The 25,297-nt window shown below is 48.8% G+C and overlaps 8 protein-coding genes across 8 annotated transcripts; 4 read left to right on the forward strand and 4 right to left on the reverse strand.

Annotated features, from left to right (window-relative positions):
* The first annotated feature begins 1,046 nt into the window (after positions 1 to 1,046).
* Positions 1,047 to 4,172, forward strand: SSH4 (Rsp5p-dependent ubiquitination, sorting of cargo proteins at the multivesicular body). Its single transcript, XM_024907089.2, has 3 exons — positions 1,047 to 2,189; positions 2,256 to 2,561; positions 2,641 to 4,172. The coding sequence occupies exons 1-3, from the start codon at positions 1,937 to 1,939 to the stop codon at positions 3,621 to 3,623; spliced, it is 1,542 nt and encodes a 513-aa protein (XP_024755660.1). The 5' UTR covers positions 1,047 to 1,936; the 3' UTR covers positions 3,624 to 4,172.
* Positions 4,173 to 4,496: 324 nt separating this feature from the next.
* TrAFT101_009174 (uncharacterized protein) lies at positions 4,497 to 5,937 on the reverse strand. The gene has a single exon (XM_024908988.2). The coding sequence runs from the start codon at positions 5,706 to 5,708 to the stop codon at positions 4,710 to 4,712; it is 999 nt and encodes a 332-aa protein (XP_024755659.2). The 5' UTR covers positions 5,709 to 5,937; the 3' UTR covers positions 4,497 to 4,709.
* A 1,232-nt stretch (positions 5,938 to 7,169) lies between these two features.
* TrAFT101_009175 (uncharacterized protein) lies at positions 7,170 to 11,703 on the forward strand. The gene is made up of 5 exons (XM_066128558.1): positions 7,170 to 7,441; positions 7,508 to 8,316; positions 8,368 to 9,054; positions 9,121 to 9,417; positions 9,471 to 11,703. The coding sequence occupies exons 1-5, from the start codon at positions 7,338 to 7,340 to the stop codon at positions 11,033 to 11,035; spliced, it is 3,462 nt and encodes a 1,153-aa protein (XP_065984678.1). The 5' UTR covers positions 7,170 to 7,337; the 3' UTR covers positions 11,036 to 11,703.
* Positions 11,532 to 14,302, reverse strand: TrAFT101_009177 (uncharacterized protein). Its single transcript, XM_024902145.2, has 4 exons — positions 13,931 to 14,302; positions 13,024 to 13,860; positions 12,427 to 12,953; positions 11,532 to 12,353 (listed from the first exon to the last, which is right to left on the reverse strand). Exons 1-4 carry the CDS (start codon positions 13,943 to 13,945, stop codon positions 11,954 to 11,956), a joined length of 1,779 nt encoding a protein of 592 aa, XP_024755656.2. The 5' UTR covers positions 13,946 to 14,302; the 3' UTR covers positions 11,532 to 11,953.
* Positions 14,303 to 15,258: 956 nt separating this feature from the next.
* Positions 15,259 to 16,744, reverse strand: TrAFT101_009178 (uncharacterized protein; the record flags this gene model as incomplete). The annotated part of the gene is made up of 2 exons (XM_024901308.2): positions 15,770 to 16,744; positions 15,259 to 15,707 (listed from the first exon to the last, which is right to left on the reverse strand). Exons 1-2 carry the CDS (start codon positions 16,629 to 16,631, stop codon positions 15,259 to 15,261), a joined length of 1,311 nt encoding a protein of 436 aa, XP_024755655.2. The 5' UTR covers positions 16,632 to 16,744.
* Positions 16,745 to 17,337: 593 nt separating this feature from the next.
* TrAFT101_009179 (uncharacterized protein) lies at positions 17,338 to 19,434 on the forward strand (the record flags this gene model as incomplete). Its single annotated transcript, XM_066128559.1, has 10 exons — positions 17,338 to 17,452; positions 17,512 to 17,835; positions 17,892 to 17,935; positions 18,002 to 18,212; positions 18,283 to 18,547; positions 18,602 to 18,707; positions 18,764 to 18,879; positions 18,931 to 19,087; positions 19,136 to 19,195; positions 19,342 to 19,434. The coding sequence occupies 10 exons, from the start codon at positions 17,338 to 17,340 to the stop codon at positions 19,432 to 19,434; spliced, it is 1,491 nt and encodes a 496-aa protein (XP_065984679.1).
* A 1,347-nt stretch (positions 19,435 to 20,781) lies between these two features.
* TrAFT101_009180 (uncharacterized protein) lies at positions 20,782 to 22,685 on the forward strand. Its single transcript, XM_024904166.2, has 3 exons — positions 20,782 to 21,361; positions 21,478 to 22,537; positions 22,614 to 22,685. Exons 1-2 carry the CDS (start codon positions 21,208 to 21,210, stop codon positions 22,104 to 22,106), a joined length of 783 nt encoding a protein of 260 aa, XP_024755653.1. The 5' UTR covers positions 20,782 to 21,207; the 3' UTR covers positions 22,107 to 22,537; positions 22,614 to 22,685.
* A 1,234-nt stretch (positions 22,686 to 23,919) lies between these two features.
* Positions 23,920 to 24,240, reverse strand: TrAFT101_009181 (uncharacterized protein; the record flags this gene model as incomplete). Its single annotated transcript, XM_066128560.1, has 1 exon — positions 23,920 to 24,240. The coding sequence occupies one exon, from the start codon at positions 24,238 to 24,240 to the stop codon at positions 23,920 to 23,922; it is 321 nt and encodes a 106-aa protein (XP_065984680.1).
* Between the last annotated feature and the right edge of the window lie 1,057 nt (positions 24,241 to 25,297).

The raw sequence follows: 25,297 nt of genomic DNA on the forward strand, positions 1-25,297 counted from the left end.
TCAAAGACAAATAAACACACAGGGGAGGCTACTGCTATAAAGTATGCTCAAAGCAATACCAGGCACTATTTTAAAGATCTTACGTGCGTGTGGTGTGTGTTACAGTATGCGGAGATTCAAGCCAGGAACCAGAACCAGAACATTGGATAGCGGCGTGGTCTCACAGTGTCCGCCCTTGCGCCGCGCTTCTTTTATTTTTTTGGTATGAAAGTATGTATTCAAACGGTTATCAGTGATTAGGCTAACTACGAAGTAGATATCCCAATGACTCTCCAACATACCTAATTTCGATACGGGGTAATAGGTAGTGGTATCAAGTAGTACTACTGCTCCGGACTCTTACCTGAGATGCTAGCTGAGCGGCTGCGTGCTATGAATAGCAGCAATTGATACAACCAGAGCCCCTGGGCAAATGGCACGCATAAGCCCGCATTGACAGGCCGATACAGCGTGCAAGTGGCTTGAAACCCGAGCTGTGTGGGTGAAACTACAGGGGCTGCAGCTGGTCAAAGCTCAATGCTCTGAATTAGACGCCGGGTCGTCCGAAGGGGTCCAGCTGGGAATGTGCGGGAAGAGAAACAAAAAAGAGGAGTTTGGAGGTGATATCCAGACTCGGTTTGCACAAGCAAATGCGGCGGCGTGTATGGGAATGCAGATGCTGCCATGCCTCAGCGTTTCGGCGCTGGGCCGGCTGGGCTGATTATTTGCTGCGCGCTCACGAGGCTGCGCCCATACGCAAAGCATTGCGTCACACGATCCACTGGCGCCAGAGCGAAAAAAAAGAAGCGCAGCTCCCGCCATGTCACCAGTACCCGGCCAGGCAGACGAGTCTGGAGCAGCCGCCGGTACTTGGGCTCCCCCGCTGCCCAGATAGCCGCTGCCCCGGAGCCGTCACGCAAAACCCTATCTGCCGCATCGCTGCCCGCATGTACTTCTCCGCCCCGGCCACCATGTACCCTGTACCAGCCGTCCCTTGGCCTGATATTCCACTTTTTTCCCTTTTCTCCTCTGCCCGTCCCAGCCTTCGCCCAACGTGGAACGCAAACTCTCTAGATCGAATCCTTTGTCTTCTCCGTTTCTCGCGAGTTGTCGTGCAGCAGCTGCGAATCATTGTTTCTTGTTCTTGTTCTCTTGTTGTTTTCTTGTATTCCTTCCATTTCTTGGGCCTCTACAGGCATCGTCTCCTTTGTTTCCCCCCAAGTTTTGCCCCTTTCCTTTCTCTATTGTATTCGCGCACGCTGGCATCGGACGCTTCTTCTGCTGCCATCCAACCCACTTGATCTCATCCCTCTCAGCCTTTAGCCCGTATTCCTCTAGGCCTCTTTTTCGTTCTGGGTCCCTGCCAGAAGCCCGGCGCTGGTTGGGTCTTACGGCTGTGCTGTATCCAGGCATTCGCCGCTATAGCTTTAGTGCCCGCCACTGCCTGCGCTCAAAAACAAGCACGTCGCCGGTACTCGCTACAACGCCTCACAACCCGTTCCAGGCCACCCTTCTGAGTCGCTCTCCCTCCAGGTGTGGCGACCCGAAAACGCAAACTCTCTTCCATCAACCGTCAACTTTTTTTTCTTGTGCCCTCTGGTAGCGGCAGCTCCGGAACGGTCCGATAAATCATTTTTGTTTTCCTCTTGCTTCGAACGTGCGGGCGACGACACTCTCGATATTTTGTAGCGAGTCCGGGGTCTGCAGAACCGCTTGCAGCTTTGCGCCCAACGTTTCTGGCTCTTGACGCTGCAGATCAACCTTTGGAGCACCATCCCCCGCAGCCTCCTCACCAACGCAAGGCAACGCTCACGGCGCTGCGACCGTCGCGGCGGAGACGCCGTACCGTCTTTTTGACTCTGCGGAGTCTGTCTTTGTTTTCGCTGCGAGCGAATGCTAGATTGTGACTTCACTTGCCGCACCGACCCGACGGCTTGATTTGAAATCCTCCGTTACCATGGCGTCGTCACCGTCTTCCGCCTTGACGGGCGTCATCATCGGTCTGGTGTCCTCGTTTGGCTCCATCGTCCTCATCTTTCTTATTGTATTTATCTTTTGGGCATCTGGATGCGCTGGCTCAGGCCGAATTATTCTCGATCGTATCGGCCGACCCGGTGAATATGACGATGAGCAGGCATTTGCAAGAGAAGAGGCCGAGGCCTTGGAGAACATGGACGACATGTCAAGGACAGAATACTTGAGGGCTAAAGGTGTGCTACGCTGCCAGTGCATTATTACTGCCACTGCAGACGATTTACTAACTATTTGAAACCCAGCATTCATTACTGCGAATCCTCCCGAGTCCGCGCAAACAGACATCTCGCTCTCACAATACCTTGCTATCCAAGAAAAAGGTGTCTCCGCCTGGGAGTTTGAACCCGAGCTGGAAATTGCGAATTGCTTCGTCGAGGCCCGAACCGAAATTGAATTCTTCGACTCCGAGTGCACCGTCATGAGCAACTTGCCCGTGCCTAAGCAGAACGACGTCTACTACTGGGAAGCCAAGGTTTACGACAAGCCCGAGAATACGCTGATCGCTATCGGAATGGCCACCAAGCCATATCCTCTCTTTAGGCTACCAGGTAGGTTTTTATTTTGTTTTTCTTGGCTTGCATAACGACGAGCGTAATTTGTGTCTCATGGTTCTAACAACGGCTGTAGGCTACCACAAGTATTCCGTCGCGTATCACTCCAACGGCTCACGACACTATAACCAGCCATTCAGCCGAACCCCATATGGTCCTCAGATTGTCACTGGCGATGTTGTTGGCGTTGGATACAGACCACGGACAGGCGTCATTTTCTTCACACGAAACGGCAAGAAGCTCGAAGAGGTGGTTCACGGCTTAAAGTCCCAAAACTTCTTTCCAGCCATCGGAGCGAACGGCCCCGCTTCAGTCCACGTCAATTTCGGTCAGTCTGGCTTCGTCTTCATTGAGGCAAATGTCAAGAAATGGGGTCTAGCCCCTGTCACGGGCAGTTTGGCTCCCCCGCCCCCGTACGGTTCTGAGCAGGGCAGCATTCTCCTGGAAACTGGTACCAAAGACGGCTTTACGTATTCACAGGGCCGCGGTCATCGGCACTCTGTGAGCGGCACACCGTACAACGTCCGAGTTGGTGAAAATGACATGAACTTGAACGCACAGCACGGGCGATCACGGAGCGGAAATTTCAGAGTTCTTCCCCCCACTAGCCCCGGTCCCGTCAGGAGTCCAACCGATATCTCCCTTGCCCAGCTCGTGCCGTCAGATGAGAATGGTGAGCCTAGTAGCAGCAGCACGAATCCCGCCGACGAGCGGCATTTGGATGAGAACCCCCTCCAGCTCCATCTTGAAGACGCTACCAACCCGCCGCCCGATTACTCAAGCCCAAGGCTCCACCAGGGCCGCAATCGACAGTATAGCAGTGACAGCGAGGAGGAGGAGTACACGCCTCTTATCCATGTTGTGAACCGCAGTAGGGGCGAATCATCGGCAACAATAAGGCCTGCAGGACACGGCCAGCCAGCTTTACCCGAGGATCCTGTTCCAAGCTACAGCGATGCGATACAACAGGGGGCGAGCCCACTACGCCGTGAAAGAAGCGGCAGCTCTGAATCTAACGGCTCAAATCACAGCTCGAATGGCGGAACTTCATCAAGCTAAGATAGACTTGCTCAACTTTTAGCAGCAGACGAATTCACGAAAACGGAGATACCAAAGTTTAGATCTCGAAAAATCCGTTACTCATCACCCAAATACCAATGCGATATCAGGGCCATAGGTATAAACGGAGCCACCAAGCATTGCTCACACCCTCACGTTCACACATACCACATATTCACACTATACCATTTTGCACATTGTTACATATCTTTCGCACGGGCGCCTTGGAGTTTGTATAGCATTGGGATTCACCGCCACGGCGGTAACACGTCGACTCAATTGGGTCTTTTTTTTTTTTTTGTCTTTATATGTGGCACTGCCTCTTCTCCTCGAAACCTTAGAACAGGCCCTTCCCCCTTTTTTTCTGCTATGGATGGAACATTTGCACGGAACACCTAGGTGGGCCATGACACGATACCACCCCTTTGAAGGCCCTGGCGAACTGCGACTACTTGGATTTTTCTTTTGTCTCTTCTGCGAACTCTGAGAGGACTGGGAGGTGCTTTTGGGATAGCATGAGTTGTAGAGAGCTGATTAAATAGTATAAGGACTTCATTTTGGCAGTAACCTTGTTTGACTACTTTTGTGATCTTGCTAATGGAAACTGTGATGGCTTCTTACCGGTCCCCTGGAGTTCGAGTATGCCTTACGAAGAGCTGCCGAGCCTCGTTATGGACGTATTTGTATTATGTACTGCGAACTGTATTTAGAAGCTCTAGGCACCTACATATGACATGTCTTCTACTTTATACACTGCTAAGTAGGCTAAATATGCCTGCATAGTATTTCACTCGATGATATATTGATCCAGCATTCGGCAGTGAATCCTTTCACGTATGTTGGGTTAAACAAACAGTGTATACATCTGAGTACATGTAGGTTTCGCAATCAAATCAAATGTCTTTAGCTAAATATCATTTCGCTAGCTAGATCTATTAGAATATAGTTTCGCCGGCTCGACCCACTAGATCTAAGGTCTCAGCCCAGCACAGATGCCACTGTTTCGCCCGCTTCAATGCTTCCGTAATGTAATCATGAGTCTCGTAACGCTAAATGAGTCTTTACCCAGAGCCAATGCTGTCCTTCTTATCCCACCACTTCAAAGTCATATCCTAGTTCCTCCGCAATCGCGTCATACTCAGCAGCACTCTCCTCCTCCTCGGGCCTCCTCACTTCGTCCATGCCTCCGAGGAAAGGCTCCGAGTTCCCCTCTACAGCTCTCTCCACCATTTCCGGCCAGTAGTCGAATCCGTCGCGTACCGTGAAGCCGCTCTTGTTGCCGAGGAACATTCGTCCCAGCTTTGCCCTCTTACCCTCCACCTTCTCGAGCCGTACGAGCCGGTAGCCGAGAAAAATGATGGTCTCTTCTTCATAACACGCTGAGTATCCCTTTTCGCGATGGACCTGGAAGCGGCCGCCAGCACCGACATTGAGGTTGAAGCTGGGATCGGGCACGGGGACCTTTACTTCGGCGCCAACTCCGGATGAGCGGCCTGAGGCGTCGCTGATTTCCATGTTTGTGAGGGTGACGATGTCGGTGATGAAGTAGCCTTGTCCGTGGTTATCCCGTAATAGGTCGAACAGCTCCTCAAAGTACTGCTTGTTTTTCAGGAGCTCCTTGAACTTTTCGCCTGGCGAATCCATGTGCCACACCCGCGCTACAGTCGCCATCTTCTCGCTGGTATCCTCCTTGGCCCTATCGACAAACGCGTCGAGAATCTCATTGAGCTTCGCAGAGACGCCGGCATCTTTGATGCGTCGTGTCCAAAACTTGACGTCGCGGACCTGTACAGGCTTGGGATCGAGGCTGGGAACCAGTTCCCGGGGCATCTTTGTGCCCTCGCGGTAGGGGATGTGTCGCTCGGTGGGGAGGTCTGGGTATTTGACGACGCTGCCGATCAGCTTGTCGCGATATTCGCCGGCGTCGAGGCGCGGGTGGACGAGCCAGAGAGGCTTCGTCTCGTGAGCGTGAGGCATCGCGGGTGCGACGTGGCGCTCACTGCGCTGTGAAGGTGCGTCGATTGGAAGATGTTGAGTAAAGGGATGTGGATGTGGATGTGGATTTAGGACAGCAGCGGTTGGCATAATAGGTATTATGGGTGAGATTAAAGAGGAAGAAGGAAGAAGGAAAAAAAATTAGGAAAGGAAAAAGGGTATAGGTCGAAACGATAGTGGCAGTGAGACGATCGACTAGATGGATCTTCAGCTGCTAATGCTTGTTTGTGCTATAGTTGTTCTTGCAGGAAGCAGAAATTGTAGAGCGCCTTTAGAAAATTTATAGAGAAATATATATATATATATTTCGATTAATAGATTATCCTTAATAGTGTCTATTTAGCATTCACCGAGGTGTGACCAATCCTCCAGAGGCTTCGCCGATGCTCATATACGGCCGATGACAGCCTTGCGCGGCATGTGACGATGCTGTTCCTGGCAGGGTCGAGAGGCCGCCACTGTTAGCACCAAAGTCTGGATTAGGCTGCGCCACAGTCGGTCGCCTGTGATTCAGAGTACCCCAGCTGCGCCACATATATGAACTGCTGCGCATTGGGCTATTGTAGAGTTCAGCCGATGAGTAAAGGATCCGGCGGTTATTCGAGGAACGTGCGACATGAAGGCATGAAATATACGAGTCACTAAGATTGCTGTGAAGAGGCTTTTACTGTATGATGGGAAGTTGCGGAAAGCAGCGGCAATTTTGGTGAGATTTACAGCTTAAAGAGAGTTGATGTACTCGCACCAATTGAGGCAACAGAAAGACCAAAGCCCTCGAAGTCTCTCGGACTGCCATCCGCTGACTGTTCGAAATTTTGACTCATACTGCACTGCTGGTAGGTATTTAGCAGCACAGAACACTGCCTCACATTGAACCTTTTTAGAAAAGTAGATGGATACAAGCGTTACATCCCGACACCTGGTGGAAAACCCAATAATCTGGAGGCTCTATGGCTGGTTCTCTGTAACATATCGCCACCTGAACTGTAAAAACTGTCTTTCAGTCCAACGCTGCCCACCGCCCTCTCTTCCCCCAGCAGAATACAAAGAATAGCTCTTTCATATCAGGAGTCACAGTCTATTTCGGAGCCACGGTTTAGATCTACCAACACACCCAGCTTATAAGGCGTCCGATGCCTTAGGTGCCTTAGGTGCCTGAGTAGCTAGGTAGCCTTAGCCAGCGGGATGGCTATAGCCGGCACCAAGTCTCGCGCCACCCGGTCCCATGATACCACCGGGCTGCGGAACAACGGCGTCGCTCAGGAATCTGCACTGCAATAAAAGGCAGTGAACTGTCGAGGCTGGCTAGATGTACTAGTATAACACACCATGGGCTGAAAAGTAGAACTGTAAATTAAGTACTCCATACTTGTATAGAATGGGATTACTCACTGTATATTCCATGGTGCACAACCAGATGCTGACATTCAGCCCGCTAGCAGCTTTATGCCCAAAGCAGGAAGTCGCCTTCGTAGCACTACCTGACAGCTGCACCAGCCACATAGCCTCTCTCTCTCTCTATTTCTCTCTCACTTCTCATCCATCATTCATCCTTCGCTTCGCTCCCAGATTTGAAGCATTTATCCTGCAATCTTTCAAACAAGCAGGCTTCATGTTTGCGCATTGTTTCCCATCGACTGTAAAACACCCACTGGAGGCATCATTTACTCATACCGCGACAGCCTCTGCACAGCCCCTGGGCGCTTGTATCCGAGCCGAATGGCGGGCCTGTTCCAGCGCGTACGAGGGGCAGTAACGCGGCAGAGGAGCTCAGAAGGGAGCGGCTTGAAGATTGTGAAAGATTCTGAGGGTGCGGATATAGAGTAAGTTTCATAGTGATGGCATCGTATCGTCATCATTCGCAACACATGAACTAACCCCTAATACAGCATCGTAGCCGTCCATGGCCTTGGTGGGCAAGGCTTCAGATCATGGATCTCACTTGAGGGCGGCAAGTCCAAGTTCTGGCTGGAAGATCTTCTCGGAGAAGATATTCCTAATGCGAGGATCATGACATATGGCTATGTTTCCGATGGGGCTAACTACCGATACCTTGTGCACAATGTGCTATATGGCAGAGCCTTGGATTTGGTCAAGGAGCTAGGGAGTCAGCGAGATCGTGATGGAACGAGTAGACGCCCACTCTTCTTCATCGCGCATAGCCTAGGAGGGTGGATCGTCAAACGCGCACTTATCATCTCCAGCGAAGCCGTAGACGCAGAGATCAAAAATATCGAGTTATCGACTTGTGGTGTGGCTTTTCTGGGAACGCTGTCTCCTGGTAGGCCGTTGTCTCCAACGCCGCTCGCGTATGTAATTCGAAGAACGACATCAGGATTTGATGAGCTTCCAAACCGCAGTGCTTCTCGGACACCTACCATGCAACCCCAGGCCAGTGATATTGAATGGCTGGAGAATCAAATGGAAGCGTTCAAGGCAATCACGGAAAACTTGCCGCAGATCTCCTTCTACGAGACGAAACAAACAGCCGATGGATTCGTTGTCGAGCAGCGGCATTCTACGTCCAGCTCCGACGGCGTACAAATTGGACTATCCGCCACTCATACCGGCTTGATCCAATTCCAAGGTCGTGACGCAAATTACAAGATATTTGTCAACAGATTTCGCGAAATGATTCACAAGGCTAAAGCCACTGGTCTTTTGGAGATGAAACGAAAAACATTTGACGTCGCCACAGGTAAGAAGGGATCTTGGACCCTACATGATAGCATCACTAATTTGAGCCTAGATCGACAACTTGAGTACTTGAGAGATAACTTTGATGTTCCATACAAGCTACCCGGTGAGCCTTGCACAATCATACACAGAACAAGTTTGCTTGAGCTGCTCGAAGCTAGCTTTAACCCGCCCAATGATCCGCAAGCTTTGCATATCAGCATTGCCGGCCTATGGGGAGATATTGGAGCCGGTAAAACTACCCTGGCAAGAGACTACGCCGAAATTAATAGGGATAAGCTTTCCTTTGTTTTCTGGATCTGGGCCGAGAGTTGGGAGACGGCTGTGACAAGCTATCTAGAGTTCGCCAACAATCTTGTTCAATACTACTCCAAGGACATGCCTCGAATACAGGTAGAAAACGATCTTGGACTCACTGGAGTCGAGGACATGCTCAAAGTAAAGAACATTCAGCAGCTGGATACATCAAGAGTCAAGTCTGTGGTCCGGGCTGTTAAGGACTGGCTTATGAGACCAGACAATGACAAATGGCTCCTCATCCTCGATAACGTGGAACCGTCGTTTGATATATCCGACTTCATTCCTCTTACACTCACTGGTAAGATCATCTTAACTTCAAGGGAGAGCAGTGGCTGTATCTGGGGGACAAAACTACGCATTGGGCCTATGCTGGATAAAGAAGCAGTGGACCTACTTCGTTCAGTAGTAGGGGACGATTCTCTGCAGAATGACCGTGAAGGTACAAAACCATTCTTAAAATTCTGTTCTTACTTGAAATCATTACATAACTAACGATTACGATTAGTTGAAGCGGCTTACAAGTTGGTGCGCCAGCTCAAATGCCACCCTCAGTCTGTAGCCCTTGCAGCTTCTACAATCAGCAAGAAAAGTCTTGACGTGTCTCATTTTCAGAGCCAGCTCCAGTCCAATATGCCGCTTAGGCTATTAGGCTCAACTCTTGATCAATCTTCCGTAACAAGGACTGTGCTTCGTGTTAGCGCGATGCTTTCGTATACAGTGATTCCAGTTGCTCTTTTCAATCCATCGAAAGGGCCAAAGAATATTCCAACGCGATTTGCAGATGCTTTTGCGGAAATTAGAGGTTCGTCATCATGACTATTTATTGGGTCAAAAACGGTACTAATTTTAACACAGCATTTCGAGATGCGCACAGGCTTGACGACGTTTTGCAGTACCTCTTTGATCAGAATTTCATACAGACTTCTTCTACTGAGTCACCACCAGCATCAGCGACTTCATCGCCTAGCTCGCCTTCCGCGTCGCAAGATACAAATTCCTCTACAACATCCTTTGAAACTTTCATACTTGACCCTGCAGCTCGCGAGTACGTGCGTGCCACGCTAAAAGATGATGAACAAAAAGGAAACGCATGGCTAGCCTGCAATATCTGTGTAGATGGAATTCGGGAACAAGAAACGACTTCTTCATATCTGCGGGAAATTCATGACTTTGGAAGAATCATGGCTCCTCATGCAAAAGCTTGCTACGATGACTGGTCCAGTATCCTGGAGCATGACGAGGACGACATTGCCTGGCAAGTCTTGGGAAATGTGTGCATGACACAAGGTGCCTTGGAGCAAGCTATCGGTTGCTTTGAACTCTCGCTACAGCAAAAGTCGAACGTTGATGCCAGTGAGAGGATTCAGACCTCTCTGTCACTTGCGTTGCTGCTTCAGCAAACGGGACAGCATGAAAAAAGCGCAGATGTCTTGAGGAATATTGACTTGGCATCTATTGACAAAGCCCTTGGGTTTAGAATTGCATTAGCCAAAGTCTCAGCGGCGGCTGCTCAGGGGGATTTCGATTATGCGGAAGACCAGTATGGTATTATTGAACATGCGCAGGAGGAAGAGCTCGGGCCTACAGATGCGACAACTGTGAGTACTGTGCAAAAGCTCGCGTCTACGTGGGAACAGCTGGGGAAGCTGGAAGAGGCTCAGGCGCTCTACCGCCGCGTATATATCTCTTACCTGAGAATGTTTGGCCAAAGCCATCCCCTTACTGTTGAAGCTCTCGATGAGCTTGCACACGTCTCAAAAGCCAGCAACGCCATTGACGAAGCCGAGACTCTCTACAACAAATCACTAGAGATCAAAACTAGGACTCTTGGGGCAGAACATCCTAACACTGCCGATGCTTTGCAGAGGCTTGCCGTTATTGACGATGTACGGTGCCGTTACGAAGACGCCAAAGTCAAGTATCAAAAGGCCTTGGATATCATGGCTGCGTCACTCGGCAAAGCTCATCCACTATACACAACCACAATGGAGAATCTAGCATTAAGCAGTCGTCTACGTGCCAATGCATTTGGCGAGGATGATGATACTAGATCGATAGTATCTGCCGAAGGAGGTACCAGCAATCGTGCTTTCCGTCACCGCGCTCGCCGTCGCCTCACGGCCACCTCAATAGCTACCATTACTCGAGAAAGCTATGCTACAAATAAATCCAAAGAAGAGGCCGTGCTTCGTGATGCCTCTCGCCAGCGCGCTTTTGCCGAAGCAGAGAAACTTTATCTCGATGCTCTAGGCATCAAAAAGTCTGCGACTCAGCTGTACCACGAGGAAGAGGTGGTTGAAACAGCATCAAAACTACGAGAGATGTATGAAAACGAACCCTTTTTTGAAGACTGCCGAGATGAAAAAGTCTTTGCCTTGATGGGCCTTTTGAGAGAGATGAAGAGGAGAGGGACATTGTAATGTCTTTTCCTTCTGCGATTTGATTTCAACGTTCGAATGAGAAGCAGTTGTTGTCGCCGGCTATAATGAGGGTTTCCGGTGTTTGAGACAACAACAAGAAGCAGGCCGTGTGGCTCAATGGCAGAGCGTCTGACTACGATTAAGTAAATCAGGAGGTTGCAGGTTCGACCCCTGTCTCGGTCAATCTTTTTGATCTTTTTTTGGTGGCGTTTTCTGGATATGCGCTAATTCCCACCTATCTCGTTTGGCCCTTTTTTCATAACTATTTATACCTTGGTTGTTTGTGTGCCGTCTTTTTTTGTTTGATGAGTTAAGCGAGGTGTTTACTTTGGTGTTGTTTTAGTTTTCAAGTAGGCGTTGTTATGAACGACTGGAAACGATTCTTTTATGTTATGAACGTTTCATCTTTTGGGTCGGCTGTCTGATATATTTTGGAGTGGAATTTTGTCACTTCTTGAATGGCATATGTCCTGGGTTTATGGGAGTTGGAGCAAGAGGCTAGATAAAGCCAATGTGATGCATATATTTGTACTTCACGGATGTTATACACAATATCATAGGTTCTTTTTTCCCCCTCTTAACAGAAAATATTTGATATCATTTGTGTGGAGATGCGTACGATCCTTGCTTGTAATCAACAAAAAAGTTTACATCGTTCGAACTCCAGCCATATCCAGCGCCAGGTCGTATGACGTTATCATCCCATCCAATACACCTGATTGATTGATTCGAAGGTTGAACCCTCGCTCATCTGTAGTTGTAAAAAGAGGTCCGTAAGTAATGATTACTCATATAACCAACAAGTGACGGAAATACACCAGTCACTCCCCAGTCATTCTCCATCAAGGGAGTCTTATAATCGATATAATAATCTGCGATATATATGTATAGCTTCTCGCATATACTCTCTCACACCCTCTACTGTTGCTGCTGCTGCTGCTGCTGCTCCTGTTGTGGCTGTTCCTCCGGAGGCGGCGGCGGCGGCGGCGGCGCAAAGTACGCCTTTCCAGCATCCACCAGAATCTGCTGATCGATGCGAGCCTCTGTATCGCCGTACTCGACCCTCTTCCACGTCGTGATGCGCGCCTCCTCGGTGTCGACCTCGAACATGCGCAGGCGGCGGACGTAACCGTCGTAGCCGGCGTAGCCGCCGAAGCCGATGCCGCCCGAGTAGCACATCCACATGGCGGGGACCCTGGCGGCTTCGTCTTCGGGCTTCTTCTCCGATTGGAGGGGTAGCTTTTCTTCCCAGCCTGGGAGGAAGGATTTGGTCTCGTCGCCGTGGCGGGAGAGGGAGCAGTAGTCGTTGACGTGGTCACTTTTTTTTTGGAGGAACGGGTTAGCACATAGGCAAAAATAAGGGGAGAGAGGAAGGAGGGGGGGCTTCTTACTGTCCGGCGCTGACCATGACAACGCCTTGCTCGACGAGGGCATCGTGGAATCCAGTGTTATAGACGGGGGCGGTGACGCCCTCTTTCCATTCTCCTACGCGGGGCTTATCCCAATCCGCGTATTCTATCAAGGGAATATGTATAAAGGCAATATCCATATGTCGATGGGTGTATCCATCGTGGTTCTTCTTCAGGCTCGCGTGCGTCTTCTTGAACCAGTCAATCTGATTGGGCTTGACCCAGTCATAGCCGGGGAAATGACGCTCGTCAGGAGAGTACGAATGCGTGTCGAGGAGATAGATTGTCAAGGCGGAGTGGTCGTTGTGGCCACGGGCCAAGACTTCGATAAAGTAGTTGCCGACGCCGTCGACGTCTGCGGGGCCGGCTTGCGATAGGGAGTAAGGCAAGGTTTCCATCAGGGCCATTTGGGCCTCTCGCGACATGGACTTTTCGTCATCGTGGTTGCCAAAGATGGCGGCATATGGGATTTTGCGCTCGATGAGAAGAGAAGCGTATTTGTATATAGCCTAGCATTTTATCCAAACGTTAGTTTCATGTATACTCTATTCATCTAAGGGGGGAAAGGGGGAATCATACCGAAGGGGCATCGGGGGCCGAATCGCCGTTAACCTGGTCGCCGCTCAAGATGACCAAGTCGGGTTTCTCCTCGTCAAGCATCTTGGTCAGGAAATCAAGCGTCCTGGGGTCGGCCTCGCATTTGCCTCCCTTGTAGCCGTCGGGAACTGCCTCCCGACACTCGCCCACGCCAGTGCTAAGGTGCAAGTCTCCCACTTGCATGATTTTGAATCGGCCGTTGTCGGGGATTCTAGGCTTTGGCTTCTTCAGCTCGTGATGCGCGCCTCTCCTTACAGTCAAGTGTGCGCTGAGGAAATTCGAACCGGTATTGAGATGTAACGGCCTTCCTACAATGCCCCAGCCGTCGCGCGCCTCGGTGGCGTCATCGCCAAAGACGACATCCACGTCCGTCACAGCAGCATCCGAGTCGCTTGATTTCTTATTTCTGGATCGCTTCAGCCATATGCCTCCGGGTCTTGGTTCCCAGTGTTCGCTGTCGTCAGAGACGTCTCCGGGGTTCAGCGATCCAACAGAGACGCCGACGACAACTTCGTCTTGGTCGGTCAAGTTCTCTTCGTGCTTGCGACGAACGTATAGATATGCGCTCGATGTCCACGCTTTTCCTAGGTATAGATCTTTTTCAATGCGATGCCATTCGTTCGGATTCAGCTCGCAGGAGGAGAAGGGCTTGAGGCTGGAGCAGGTCGTGATGGTGATGTCGGTGACCACCAGGCCAGGATGGTGGGAGGGCATGTAGTTGTGGAGGGCATTAGGAAGGACTCTATAGTTGCGGTCGAGGAAGAATATCAGGATGGTGGTGAGGAACGCTACGGCGCCCAGCTGGGTGAGCGTGCGAACCTAGGGATTGAAGCGACGGGTCAGTGTCCAGAGTCTTAGGATTCAAGCAGCACGGTGGCGGCGAACTCACAATGCGTCGCGTCATCTTGGAGGGCGCCCGAAAGGGAATGTAAGCTGAGTATCAAACACCAGGGTCGGTTCTCAGGGATGCGCCGTGCAGCAAGGTCCGCTTAGTATCGCGAGGTTCGCATCTTCATGAGGAGAAAAATCGCATGGCGGATCGTGCAGGCAGAGGCGAGGGTGCAGGTCTCATGTGTCGATGCCGCGACCGAACAACTGGCCTCGGCTTTGGCTGCTGGCCACCGGCAACTAGCAGCGCTTCGCTTCGTTCTCCTGTTGGGATCCTCCAGGCGAGGCTGTTGGAGCTCAAGTTTCGAGTCTCGCGTCGACAAGATGCGTTGACGGTTTTGCATGTGCCGCCTTTTTGCTGCGTCGCACTGGATAAGGCCATGTATCGATCCAAGGGGTCAATGCCGGGATCAGCGAGATGAGCTGCCGCAATTGGTCCAAATGCCGCGAAGCCAAGCCTTCCATGGCTCTAAAGAATGGCTGCAGTGGGGTCGGCCGTTGAGCTGTAGCGAGCTCCAAAAGCCTGTAGCAGCCCCTAAAGCTGGGCCCTTGAAGATGCCTGGCACTAATGCAACCAAGATCTTGTGTGCACATCATTGAATGCCACGGATTTCAGAAGTCATGTCATAATAAAAAAGCTATCTTGCTATAGTCTTAGTCTTATATTCCTAAAAAATATTTTAAATACCAAGTTATTTTCAGAGAGTGGATGTTCAGTTGTTAACAACATCAACGCTAATATGGCCTTGTGGAGCAAAAAGAGTTGCATCGACCCTTAACAGATCTATCAACAAAGCTCTACCCATGTCGTTGACGTAGAGCTTACCGGCCATCTAATCATAGAGATCTTCATGTCAGCCCCTGCTAACAGGCACATGTCTTTTCCTAAAGAGTGAATATTTGGGGTTGCATTGCTCGAATTCCGTTCTCGTATTCAGTCAATGGGTAGACTAAAACGACGCGAGCCCAATATGGGATAGTACTCACGCATCCTCAGATGAAGCGAGAACTTGCAGAAGCTTGTTGTGAATATGTGCATTGTCTTCTCAGATTTACTCTTCTACATTACCATTACAGAATATTTCGTGGGTCGACTTAAAGTAGTCGAAGATGACGGTCGTTTATCGAGGGAGCATAAGCGCTGGTCTGTAGCCTCTCGCTATATTAAAGATGAATATACTAGAGCTTCTACCGTCATAGAGAGCTATATTATTCGCCAATTCGCTTTATTCTTATAGCAAATTTTTAGAAAGGAGGTGTTATCTTTGCATCTTATTGTCATAGACTATTATCTTGTAACGCCAACGAGGAAAAACATCAAAAGTAATATCATGTAGAGGGTACTGCCATGATACACTGAGCCTTCTCCAATATCTTAAAGCCCTCTCCATGAATCTTGGCATGTTTAATAAGGGCTCCAAATATTGGGAACGCAAATTCCCCTGTCATGCCCGAAACGTGAGATATCTCTCCAATTACTTCATATAGAGCTTCTAACCCCCCGAGTTGATATCCTCGAGAAACGTAGCATTCAAAAGGCTCTAGTGAATTGCGCATTAAGAGTCGGAGAGTCCATGCCTCTTTGCAAAGCTCTCGATAAGCGTTTCTCAGCCTCGCAATCTGTTGTGCCGTCGCCTTCTCAGAAATGAATCGCTGGAAGCAATCAAACATAGCATCTCCGTTAATGACACCAAAGTCCGTGTCATTTCCACCTAGGCCAGCAGCCTCGATACATTTGAATGTAGATAATCTCCAGTTGACCAACATGTCGTGATTAACTTTCATCCATTAGCTTGAAATCGAAATCAATTGCTAGAATGATATTTTCAAGGTTTCTTACCGCCACGATCGCTAATAACGCGCTCGAAGAGGCTAAATGCTTGGCCTAGACTTGGAATAGAGCTGCCAACACCTGCTAGGCTTGGGCTTCCATTTGCGTCGTTGATATCGAAAAGCAGTTTGTCGAGAATATTAACATTTAGAAAATGGAACATGAGGCTCCGCAAGATAACCAATCGGCCTGGCTTTGGTGATTCTCCCCATAAAGCTTCGATATATCTGGGCTCGAACCAACTTTCGTTTAGTTCTAGGTTATGGAACTCTTCTATGTTATGGGCCTTATTTGAAGCAAGCCACTGTATGCGCTGGCGGAGTTGAGTAAATTTCTCGCGCACGTCTCTATCACTAATAATTTTGTTATGGCTATTTTCGATAAGAAAATCCCGCATGCTTCGCTCCTTGTCTTGTAACCGTAATACTTCACATTGAGAAGCGTAGAGTTCGGCTTCATAGTGGTGTAGCGAGTCTTTGTGTTGACGCACCTCACTATTAGCCCGGTGTAGTTCGCCATAGGCTTGCTGAAGTTCACTGTCAGTTTGTTGCAGCTCGCTATGCGTTTCCTGCAGTGAGAGTGCTAAATGATCATAATCGGCAGCAAGCTGATTGTACTCTTTATTAGTCCTCGTAGCTTGCCGTGCTGGTAACGCGTGCGATATTGTGTGTACCAAATTTTTCATCGTGCTAGCAGCTTCTCTCTCTGTATTGTCTGCTCTCTCAGATTGGCGTCGAGCTTGAAATGCTCTGGATGATGAAGATTCGCTCTCCGAGGATACAACTTGATTGACGCTTTTGGCTGGATCAAAGCAATTGCCATTGTTTGACAGCCCCCAACGCACTAAAAAGTAGTTACATATCCCGGACATTGGATAAGCATAATTATGAAAGACGTTCTAAGATCATCGACTTGAGGTAAAAGGAAACTTGGGTTATAAGCTTGATATAATGTATATATGTCTTGTCAATAAGGTTGTGTAATAGATAGCACCTGAGTGCTGTGATGCAAACTTGTTGAGTTATAGCTTAGTTTCTTGAACGCCAAATTTATGATACTCAATCATAACATACCAGTCATTCGTCGCATATGTAGAGTAACTTTATAGATGTTAAATAAACTTCACTCTCAAAATTTAGCGTTACTGTATACACGGAAATTAAACTAAATCTCAAGCTAAATCGAAATTTACACTTTTGGCATATTTATCTAGTGTATAAACTTCCCATTCCGGCATATTGCTACTTGTATAAACAAGTTAGACAAAGACTTTAACTACGAGGAGTATGAGGAGTATCGTTCCAGTTGAGAACGCCATATCGCATCTCGGTTGCGACCCTGAAGTTAACATTGTAGAAAACTAAAGTTGAATTGAAAACGGCTGCGAAGCCGTTCTTTGGAATGTATCGAGAATTCCAAGGCCGACAGCCTCAAGTTTTCTGTACTTGATAAGGTTAGGTATTTGCACAAAATTGATATATTAAAAGCAATACTTTAACTTTGTTAAGATTCGCTCATCCCCGCAGGTTGTCTGCTCCCTAATAAGCATAGTAGAACTAGAACCAAATCTATCCATTATGGACGACAGCAGGCTCATTATCGCTGTGGACTTTGGTACCACTTACTCTGGCATTGCTTATTGCTTTGCAAACCAACGAAACAGCTGTCCTATTCCCATCGATAACTGGCCTGGTAAGCTGTTCCTTGACTCTGTCAATGTCAAGATCAAAATCTCACAAAGTAAACCTCAGGCGCCACTGGCATTGATGTGCCAAAAACTCCCACTGTTATTTGCTATGACAAACAAAACCCTCGGAATTTTGTCTGGGGTGGTAGTGTAGAGCCCCAGGCTGACAGCATATCTGATTTTAAACTATTGCTTGATCCATCGCAAAAATGGCCAGAATATATCCCCATAATTAACATTACAAAAAAACTCGAAGAGCTGCCGAAATCGCCTACTGAGATCACTGCTGATTTCATAGGCGCTATATATAACCATGCAATTGAGGAGATATCTAAAAAGTTTCCCAGAGATTACGTTCAATTATGCCGCAAGGAATATATATTTTCTGGTATATTAATGATAGCAATCCAAGTACATGCACCTCTCTTCTAATAATGCTTACAGTACCGGCTGTATGGTCTGATGCTGCTAAATATGCTACATTAAAGGTAGGCTTTGGATGACTGAGTTGATGTCATGATAAGATTATGAGCTCATACATATTTTTGTCACAGGCCGCTCAGATGGCGGGTCTTACCCCTGTTCAACTGATCAAGGAGCCCGAAGCTGCGGCGTTATGGATAACTAAGAAGCTCAATGTTGCTCTCAACTCTGGTGACATCTTTGTTGTTTGCGATGCCGGTGGTGGTACAGTTGATTTAGTATCTTATGAAGTCGAGAATACCAGTCCACAGCTACAAGTTAAAGAAGTGGTACCAGGCACAGGTTAGTCAAATATCTATTCGAGCAGCGTTCTACGAGGTGTGTTCTCAGACTAATATTAAGCACACTCTAGGCGGTATGGCCGGATCTCTAAATCTCAACAAGCGTTTTGAATGTGCTGTCAAAGAGCTTGTTGGCGAAAAGCAGTGGAGCGCGCTGCACCCAAGCAAAGGCTTCCAGCGTGCAGCATCGCAATTTGAAAAGGAGATCAAGAAGGGATTTCATGGGGGTTCCGATGATGACTGCTTTGATGATGAGTTCTACGTAAATTTTTACCCGGCAAAGCTTGCGGATAACCCTAATTGTGGCCTGGAGTCGAATACGTGGACAATGGTCGAGTACGTAAAAGACACGCTTCCCCAAACGGCTGGCAAATGCTCATGTTTCGTTAGGGATGACTTGATGGATATATTCAATCCTGTTATTGGTGATATTCTTAAGCTGATCAATGAACAAGTTGAGCGCGTCAAGGTGAAGATGGGAGGAGAAGGGCCAAAGGTCTTTCATCACATTTATCATCAACTACGGAAAGAGTCAAATCTAACTGCTTACAGTATATTTTCTTGGTTGGCGGTTTTGGCAGCAATCGATATTTGATGAAACGAATCATGAACAAATATTCGAATATTGAGGTTTTACAGCCACCCGATGCCTGGGCTGCAATTGCCAAGTGAGTCATCATAAGTCTCGAAGAAAGTGGGTTACTGATCGTGCAATTTAGGGGCGCCGCGCTTTCTCGAATGTCAAGCGAGGCAACTGTTACAAGTCTTTCCGCGACTCGCCATTACGGTATTGCAGTTTCGAGTATATATGATAAAATTGAAGACCAGGGAAGACCCTTTAGGGAGGCTATTACCGGCCGAATTGTGACCACAAAAGCAAGTACTTTTCTTCATATATACTTGGCCTTACTAACTGAGATGCAGATGTTGTGGTATATACACACAGGAGATAATCTTTTGAAGAGTGCCCGCATTCCATTCCCGGTACTTCGTCATTTTACTCAACATGAATATGAAACAAAAAAATTTTGGTTATTCAGCCAACTTTTTGAATCTCAAGAGGAGTATGTATAAGTAACCTCGGATGATTTATTTCCCTTATTGATTGAGCCACTAACTGGACGATTCAGAACGGCGCCCCGATATCCCTCAGAAAACGAGACCTTCCGTGTCAATTGCGAGTTGATGTGCAGCCTCTCCAAGATGCCAAAACGCCTATTTAAGAAACATATTAGTGAGTTGTGAGCCCAAAAATTCACTGAAAATTAGCTAATCACAGTCGCATCGGCAGACAAGCATAAGCAAACCTAGTAAGCCCAATCTCACCTTTTCATGCTCAAGGGATGGTATTGACACATCATTTAGCTATTCAGTTGCATTGAATTTAATCATGACACTTGAAGGCGCGCTAATGACATTCTCCTTGGAAATTGACGGTGTGTTGTATGATTGCGTTGAAGCCAAGTATAGCGCATAAACGCAAGAAAAGAGTATGTATGTAGTAGCAGGAAGCAGCGATTTACTGTTCAAAGTACCTATATAGCCAGCCTACATCTAACTCCAAATATCATATCATTGAGTGACATGTAGGAATTGCTTTTTCCCTTTGGGTTTTGAGATGAATAGGGAGTTGGCAACGGGTTAGGCCTCATTTACTTGAAAAATCACCTCCTCATTTAGCACGGAATCGACGTTGCCTTTGGCTCAAGCCCGTAGGCAGCAGCCGTCATGGCTAGGTCTGCATGTTGATATGTCTTATATGATGCGGGCTTTGAGCTCTAAATATTTGAACCCAGAGGCAGCCTAATACGACAGTACAATTTCCTAGGCAAAATATTGTGGTGAGTGGTGATCTCAGTAACATTTCATGGTGGCTGTATCACAGGCAGTCCGTACTAGTAGTAGTGGGCAGGCTACAGACTGAATAATACAAGACACATAAAACGATCTAAAATGCATACAAGTTATCTCCCTTGAACATACAAAAATTGATATTCCTAACTATTTATCAATCCCGATGGGCATCAGCACCACTTACCCTCGCCACGTGGCCATGCATCACGTTGGTCGCTTTTTGTTGCTTGCCGCAGCGCGTTGTTAGCATATAAAACATCCATCTTTGCTGGTATGGTGTGACGTTCAAGGCATCGGGTGAGCTGCCTGTCTGGTCCAGCATTTTTACGGAAAACCAAATTATTGAGTCCTAGACAATCATAGAATCGCTCTCGTTTCTTTTTCTCTTTCTCCCATGATTCAAAGCTGGCTGAAAGTTACAAAGATTACCGGGTAGGCATTTAGAGAGGTGGAACAAACTCAAGGCAGATATACTGTGTATACAAGCGCTGTCAGTTACCTAGTAGACTAGAGTCGGAAAACCGCAGCATTAGCTTTCACGAATGCGTGTTTATTGTGCAAATGGAATCGAAGCTTTGGTGCTAAAACGTTGAGTAACGTGAAATGTAAATAACTACATAGTAAAAGAATATCTCCACCTACTCTGGTGACACAGAGTTCATTGGATTTAATCCGCAGCTTTCTTTCAGAGCGTTCAGAGCTCAGTGCTCCCTTCAAGGCTTACGTGGTCCGTGCGCACTGCTGTCAGCCTCTTCTCGCAGCTGCAGCTGCATCTCGTAATAGCGGCCCGGATCGCCGCCGCCATCTACCGCGTCGGTCTGGCTGCTCGCTTTCTTTCACAACCTCGTCGCTTCATTATCCAACACCCAATTTTATTTTTCCTCTTCTCGCGCACTTGCATCCTCTTGATTCACCATCAATTGTGTGCGCCCGTATCGCCCGCGCGTCGCCCCCGATTTATTCACCCCCTTTGTTCGAATACCGCTGCTATTCTACTGTTCTACTGCTACTCCTGCCGCCTACCTGGTAGCGCAGCTTCTTCTTCCGCTCCCTTGAGCCCAATTTAATTTCGTCACCGCAACTGCGCGCCATTCCTTTCATCCCGACCCGAATTTCCATCACCTTTTTTTTTTTCTTCCAAAATGTCCGACTACGCCTCCCTCAAAGTGCCGGAGCTGAAGAAGCTCCTGGCTGAGAAGAAGCTGTCGCAGACCGGCAACAAGGCCGATCTCATTGCGCGCCTGCAAGAGGCCGACAAGAAGGATGCCACCGCGTCAGCAGAGGACAGCAAGCCTGGTATGTAGCGACTGCGCATCTTCTTTTACAGAATTCACGTTTCGCATCCTATTGGCGACGCTTTTGTCGCGCTCAGCCTTTCGATAGAACAGCGACGCTAACGTTGGACTGCCCAGCCGAGAACAAAGAGGACGAAATCAGCTACAGCGACGACGAAGCCACTGCCGCGCCGGCCGCCTCAAAACCTGAAAAGGCAAAAGCACCAGAGAAGCCCGTAGAGAAGCCCACCGAAGCGCCCGCCGCCGCCGCAGCAGCCCCAGCAGACACGGAGGAAGCGACGAAGCCCGCCGAAGAAGAAAAGCCCGCTGCCGAGGAAGAGGCCAAGGAGCCCGCGCCATCCTTCGCCATTGGCCTCTCGTCCACCACTGCCGACGAGGAGCTTAAGAAGCGCGTCGAGCGTGCCAAGCGCTTCGGCACCGAGCTCGACGAGGAGACCAAGAAGCTGGCCGAGCGAGCCAAGCGCTTTGGTATCAATGACAAGGAATTGGCCAGCGGATTGGACGCGGCTCTGCCCGAGAGATCGCTGAAGCGTGGCCGCGGCCGTAACGAGGGCGATGGCAACAGGCCCGGCAAGCGACGCAGCCAGGACCGCAAGGGACCTTCTGCCAACGAGAGGCGCAGCGGCCGCAACAACAAGAATCAGGGTGGCAATGCCTCGGGCAAGCCCAAGTTCGGCAGCATCATAGAAGATCCTGCCGAGAGGGCCAAGGCCGAGAAGCGAGCTGCTAGATTTGCTGCGGCGTAAGCTGTTGGAAGAGGTAAAACGATGGAAAGCTACTCAAGCTGGAAGATGATTGGCAAAGAATGTTGATTTAGCTGGGCTGAAGCTTAAGAAATGTGAAGAAAAAGAAGAAAAAAAACCTTTCTGGAGATCTAGGTCTATAATGAGAACGTCTGGAAGGGAACGGAAGGGGGAACACAGAATCTGGGATGGGATGAAATGGCATGTGTATCATACGATAGCGCTTTTTCTAATAAGAGGCAAAAAAACGGCGTTTTTGGGTTTTGACAAGATTGCTGCATTTTGCTGTGAGACAATGCTGCTGCTGCTGCTGCCTGTTGCAGCTCTGTGAGAGATGCAAATGCCTGTGCATAGTATTCATACCAGCTGTTGGTCGGTATATGTGGCTGGCTGGGGGACCTTGTCTTCCGACAGGCTGGCTCATAATAAATATAGTAGGTACTATGAATAAAACCTCGTGCTGTGAAATAAAATGATGTTGGCCCAAGATACTAACTAACATACACGAAGTAACCACCTCCCTTCGGTACTAATGCTAAAGGGGTTAATAAGCTTCAGGGTCCGAATGAAGCTCATCTGCCAGCTTCCCATATCGATGAACCGCTCTAAATATCCATCACTACCCTTTTTCATTAACAAAGGGCATTTTCTAATCTAGGAGAGAGGTACTTTTGCAGAGTCGTGATCCATAAAAGGCCCTTCTCATCACGCTTTCAACCAACAGCAATGTGATAACTTCATCTCGACTGAAAAAAGAACGCAGTAATTTTATACAAAGAGAAGTGTGATAAAAACGCGCACACATGTCCTTCGGCACATGTCATCACAGTTATGAGATTTCTTCCTCCCTTAAGAAAAAAAAATACATGTGCAAAGACCTATATCAAATCACAATCACATTTTTACTAAAAACCCGTGATCTCCGCTATATGCCCACATCCTAGCTCTTATCACACATATCACATCCCTTTCCCCCTCTCGATGGAGAGGAGCAAACGAGAGGGAAAAAAGAGCGAAATGAGATGGCCTGGACGGGGGAACAAGGGGTGAGGGGAATTTGTCCGTGACGGGCAGTTAAGCACGCCATCTCAATTTCTTGCATTTCCTTTAAATGTGATGTGTCGCCTTAATAACGTTATGTCCAAGTATATCGTTATGTACGTTTTACTCGTGCACGATGATACTGCTTCATAGCGCTAGCTTTACACGGGAGCCAAATCTAGTGTTGAAGCTAGGATTTGCTTTACGGGTCATTGTATTTTGAAGAATCATTTTTTGACTGCTTACGCGCCCGGGGAATGTAGGTTGAAGGATTCAGTAGTAGCTGCTAGCACTACCATCCAAGAGTGGGCTTGACAGAGGGCCAATAGCGACGATGAAATCTTGGCGAGCTTCTGCTTTGGAGACGTACTATAAGTATATCTGCAGGCAAAGGTGGACATGCTCGGGAAAACGTCAGAGCGTTTAAGAGCAACGAAAGGGTCAGGGGAGGGGATGCTAGATGTTTCTCCTCAGCTGAGCTTGATTTGAGGTTGTACGGATGATACGACGGTGATTCGTCTTCGGTGATGCGTCTATCGCTCTCCACCAAGAGAAAATTGAAGAGGATTGCGTACACGCCTGCTATATTCGAGCCCTTATTAGATCCTTTGCTGCAGGCCAAGGAAGGGCACCAAGCTGATGTCTCAGACGAGGCATCCAACAACACAACAGCAAAAATGAGGTTTGCTAGACAATATGCAGCAAAGACAAAGAATAGTTTAGCTCCGCATGTAGTCAGAGATCAGCCGCTGCGCCAAATCAAAAGAGAGGCCAATCACTCAACGGAACGGGCAACTCCTTCAAGCTCGCCGCTCAGTTGATATGTCATATGAATGGACCAACAGGACAAAAGATCCGTTTCAAGGCTGTGAAGGGACCAAGGCACTAATCCTGCGGTTGGAATAATAAATAGCTTCCCGTGGCTGCTCCCCTTCTGCCGTAAATCAAGCGCTCCAACCAACGACCGCACCAAAGAGCCAAGTCCAGCGGCGGAGGTGTCGGTCATCGCCCTTGGAGGTGAGACGGAGCAGAACTTTTCACCTCGGCGAGCCAACATACCAGGATTGCTCCCCACGTGCAGACCCGTTGGTAGCATGATTCAGCGCTGAAGAGCTGGAGTGGTTGGACGGCATTCGAGACCGATGCAGCTCGGGGCCACCCTCCCGTCACGTTACTTGGAGACCTTCAAATTCGGGAACCAATGACAGTCCCGAAACCCTTGCTGGGCTAAACGAGATGGGGTCCTCGCCTGGCGTCTACGCAGTTTTGATATGGATAGATGGGTAGATAGGGTGTGAAGCAGTGGAAAGACAAGGGACGTGGCTTGATTCGCTGCTCTTGCCCCGGGATTTTCTTGCTTGGCTCAATAGCAGCCTGCTGTACTCCATCCATACCACCTACTATGTACATTAGTAGTAGCAGCAGTAGAAGTAGGCATGTACAAGTATATGCCTGTTCGGTAGGTAGTTGTGCTTTTGCCTGCCGATACTAGGCCTTGCTAAGCCGACTAAAGGAGACCGTTGTCAAGCCTCGGGCCCGGCGGGAAGGACAAAATACTCGGGTCTTGAGCCCGAGTGACTTCCGAAAAAGGCAAGGGATAGAGGAAAAAAAGCCTGGCGACGTGTTCACACATCACCATCCATGCGCGGCAAAAAAAGAAAAAAAGAAACATAAGAATTTACTACGCCACAAGCCAGCGAACAGCATATTGCCGTCCGCAAAAGCGGCATCGGCGGCGACCGCAGATCTGGCGATTCGATTTGGCAACCAGCCACAGGCCACCAGCCCCACCAAGCCGAAGCCACCGCGGGAACGGCCACAGCGGGACGTGCCACGTCACAAGCCTCACCTTGTTCCAACTGGTGTGGCGAAGCAGCTGCAGGACTTCAATGCACGTTGACGACAGCGCAGGGTATTCTTAGCTCGCAGGTTGCCTCCCATCCGACTTCATGATATCGCTGGCCCGGCCTGAGTATTTTTATCTGTCCCTGGAGACACCCAACAGGCCGCATAGATAGCGCTGCGTCAGCAAATATACCGGCAATTGATAGACTTGGACAGGGCCAACGCATCCTGTCGCCACTAGCTTCCAATGCCAAGGGATGTGGTGTTCAGCTCCGTTGTGCTCCCCGAGCTGTTGGGTCAACGGTCCA

The sequence above is a fragment of the Trichoderma asperellum genome, chromosome 5 (genome assembly GCF_020647865.1).
Source record: "Trichoderma asperellum chromosome 5, complete sequence".
NCBI classification, from domain to species: Eukaryota; Fungi; Ascomycota; class Sordariomycetes; order Hypocreales; family Hypocreaceae; genus Trichoderma; species Trichoderma asperellum.

Coding starts and splice junctions, on each gene's coding strand:
- SSH4 (XM_024907089.2), top strand. CDS start 1,937: ATGGCGTCGTCACCGTCTTCCGCCTTGACGGGCGTCATCATCGGTCTG. Junction 2,190..2,255: donor AGAATACTTGAGGGCTAAAG/GTGTGCTACGCT, acceptor TTTGAAACCCAG/CATTCATTACTGCGAATCCT. Junction 2,562..2,640: donor TCCTCTCTTTAGGCTACCAG/GTAGGTTTTTAT, acceptor CAACGGCTGTAG/GCTACCACAAGTATTCCGTC.
- TrAFT101_009174 (XM_024908988.2), bottom strand. CDS start 5,708: ATGCCAACCGCTGCTGTCCTAAATCCACATCCACATCCACATCCCTTT.
- TrAFT101_009175 (XM_066128558.1), top strand. CDS start 7,338: ATGGCGGGCCTGTTCCAGCGCGTACGAGGGGCAGTAACGCGGCAGAGG. Junction 9,055..9,120: donor TCTGCAGAATGACCGTGAAG/GTACAAAACCAT, acceptor GATTACGATTAG/TTGAAGCGGCTTACAAGTTG. Junction 9,418..9,470: donor TGCTTTTGCGGAAATTAGAG/GTTCGTCATCAT, acceptor ATTTTAACACAG/CATTTCGAGATGCGCACAGG.
- TrAFT101_009177 (XM_024902145.2), bottom strand. Junction 12,954..13,023: donor CGGCCCCCGATGCCCCTTCG/GTATGATTCCCC, acceptor ATAAAATGCTAG/GCTATATACAAATACGCTTC. Junction 12,354..12,426: donor GTCATGGTCAGCGCCGGACA/GTAAGAAGCCCC, acceptor CCAAAAAAAAAG/TGACCACGTCAACGACTACT.
- TrAFT101_009180 (XM_024904166.2), top strand. CDS start 21,208: ATGTCCGACTACGCCTCCCTCAAAGTGCCGGAGCTGAAGAAGCTCCTG. Junction 21,362..21,477: donor AGCAGAGGACAGCAAGCCTG/GTATGTAGCGAC, acceptor TGGACTGCCCAG/CCGAGAACAAAGAGGACGAA.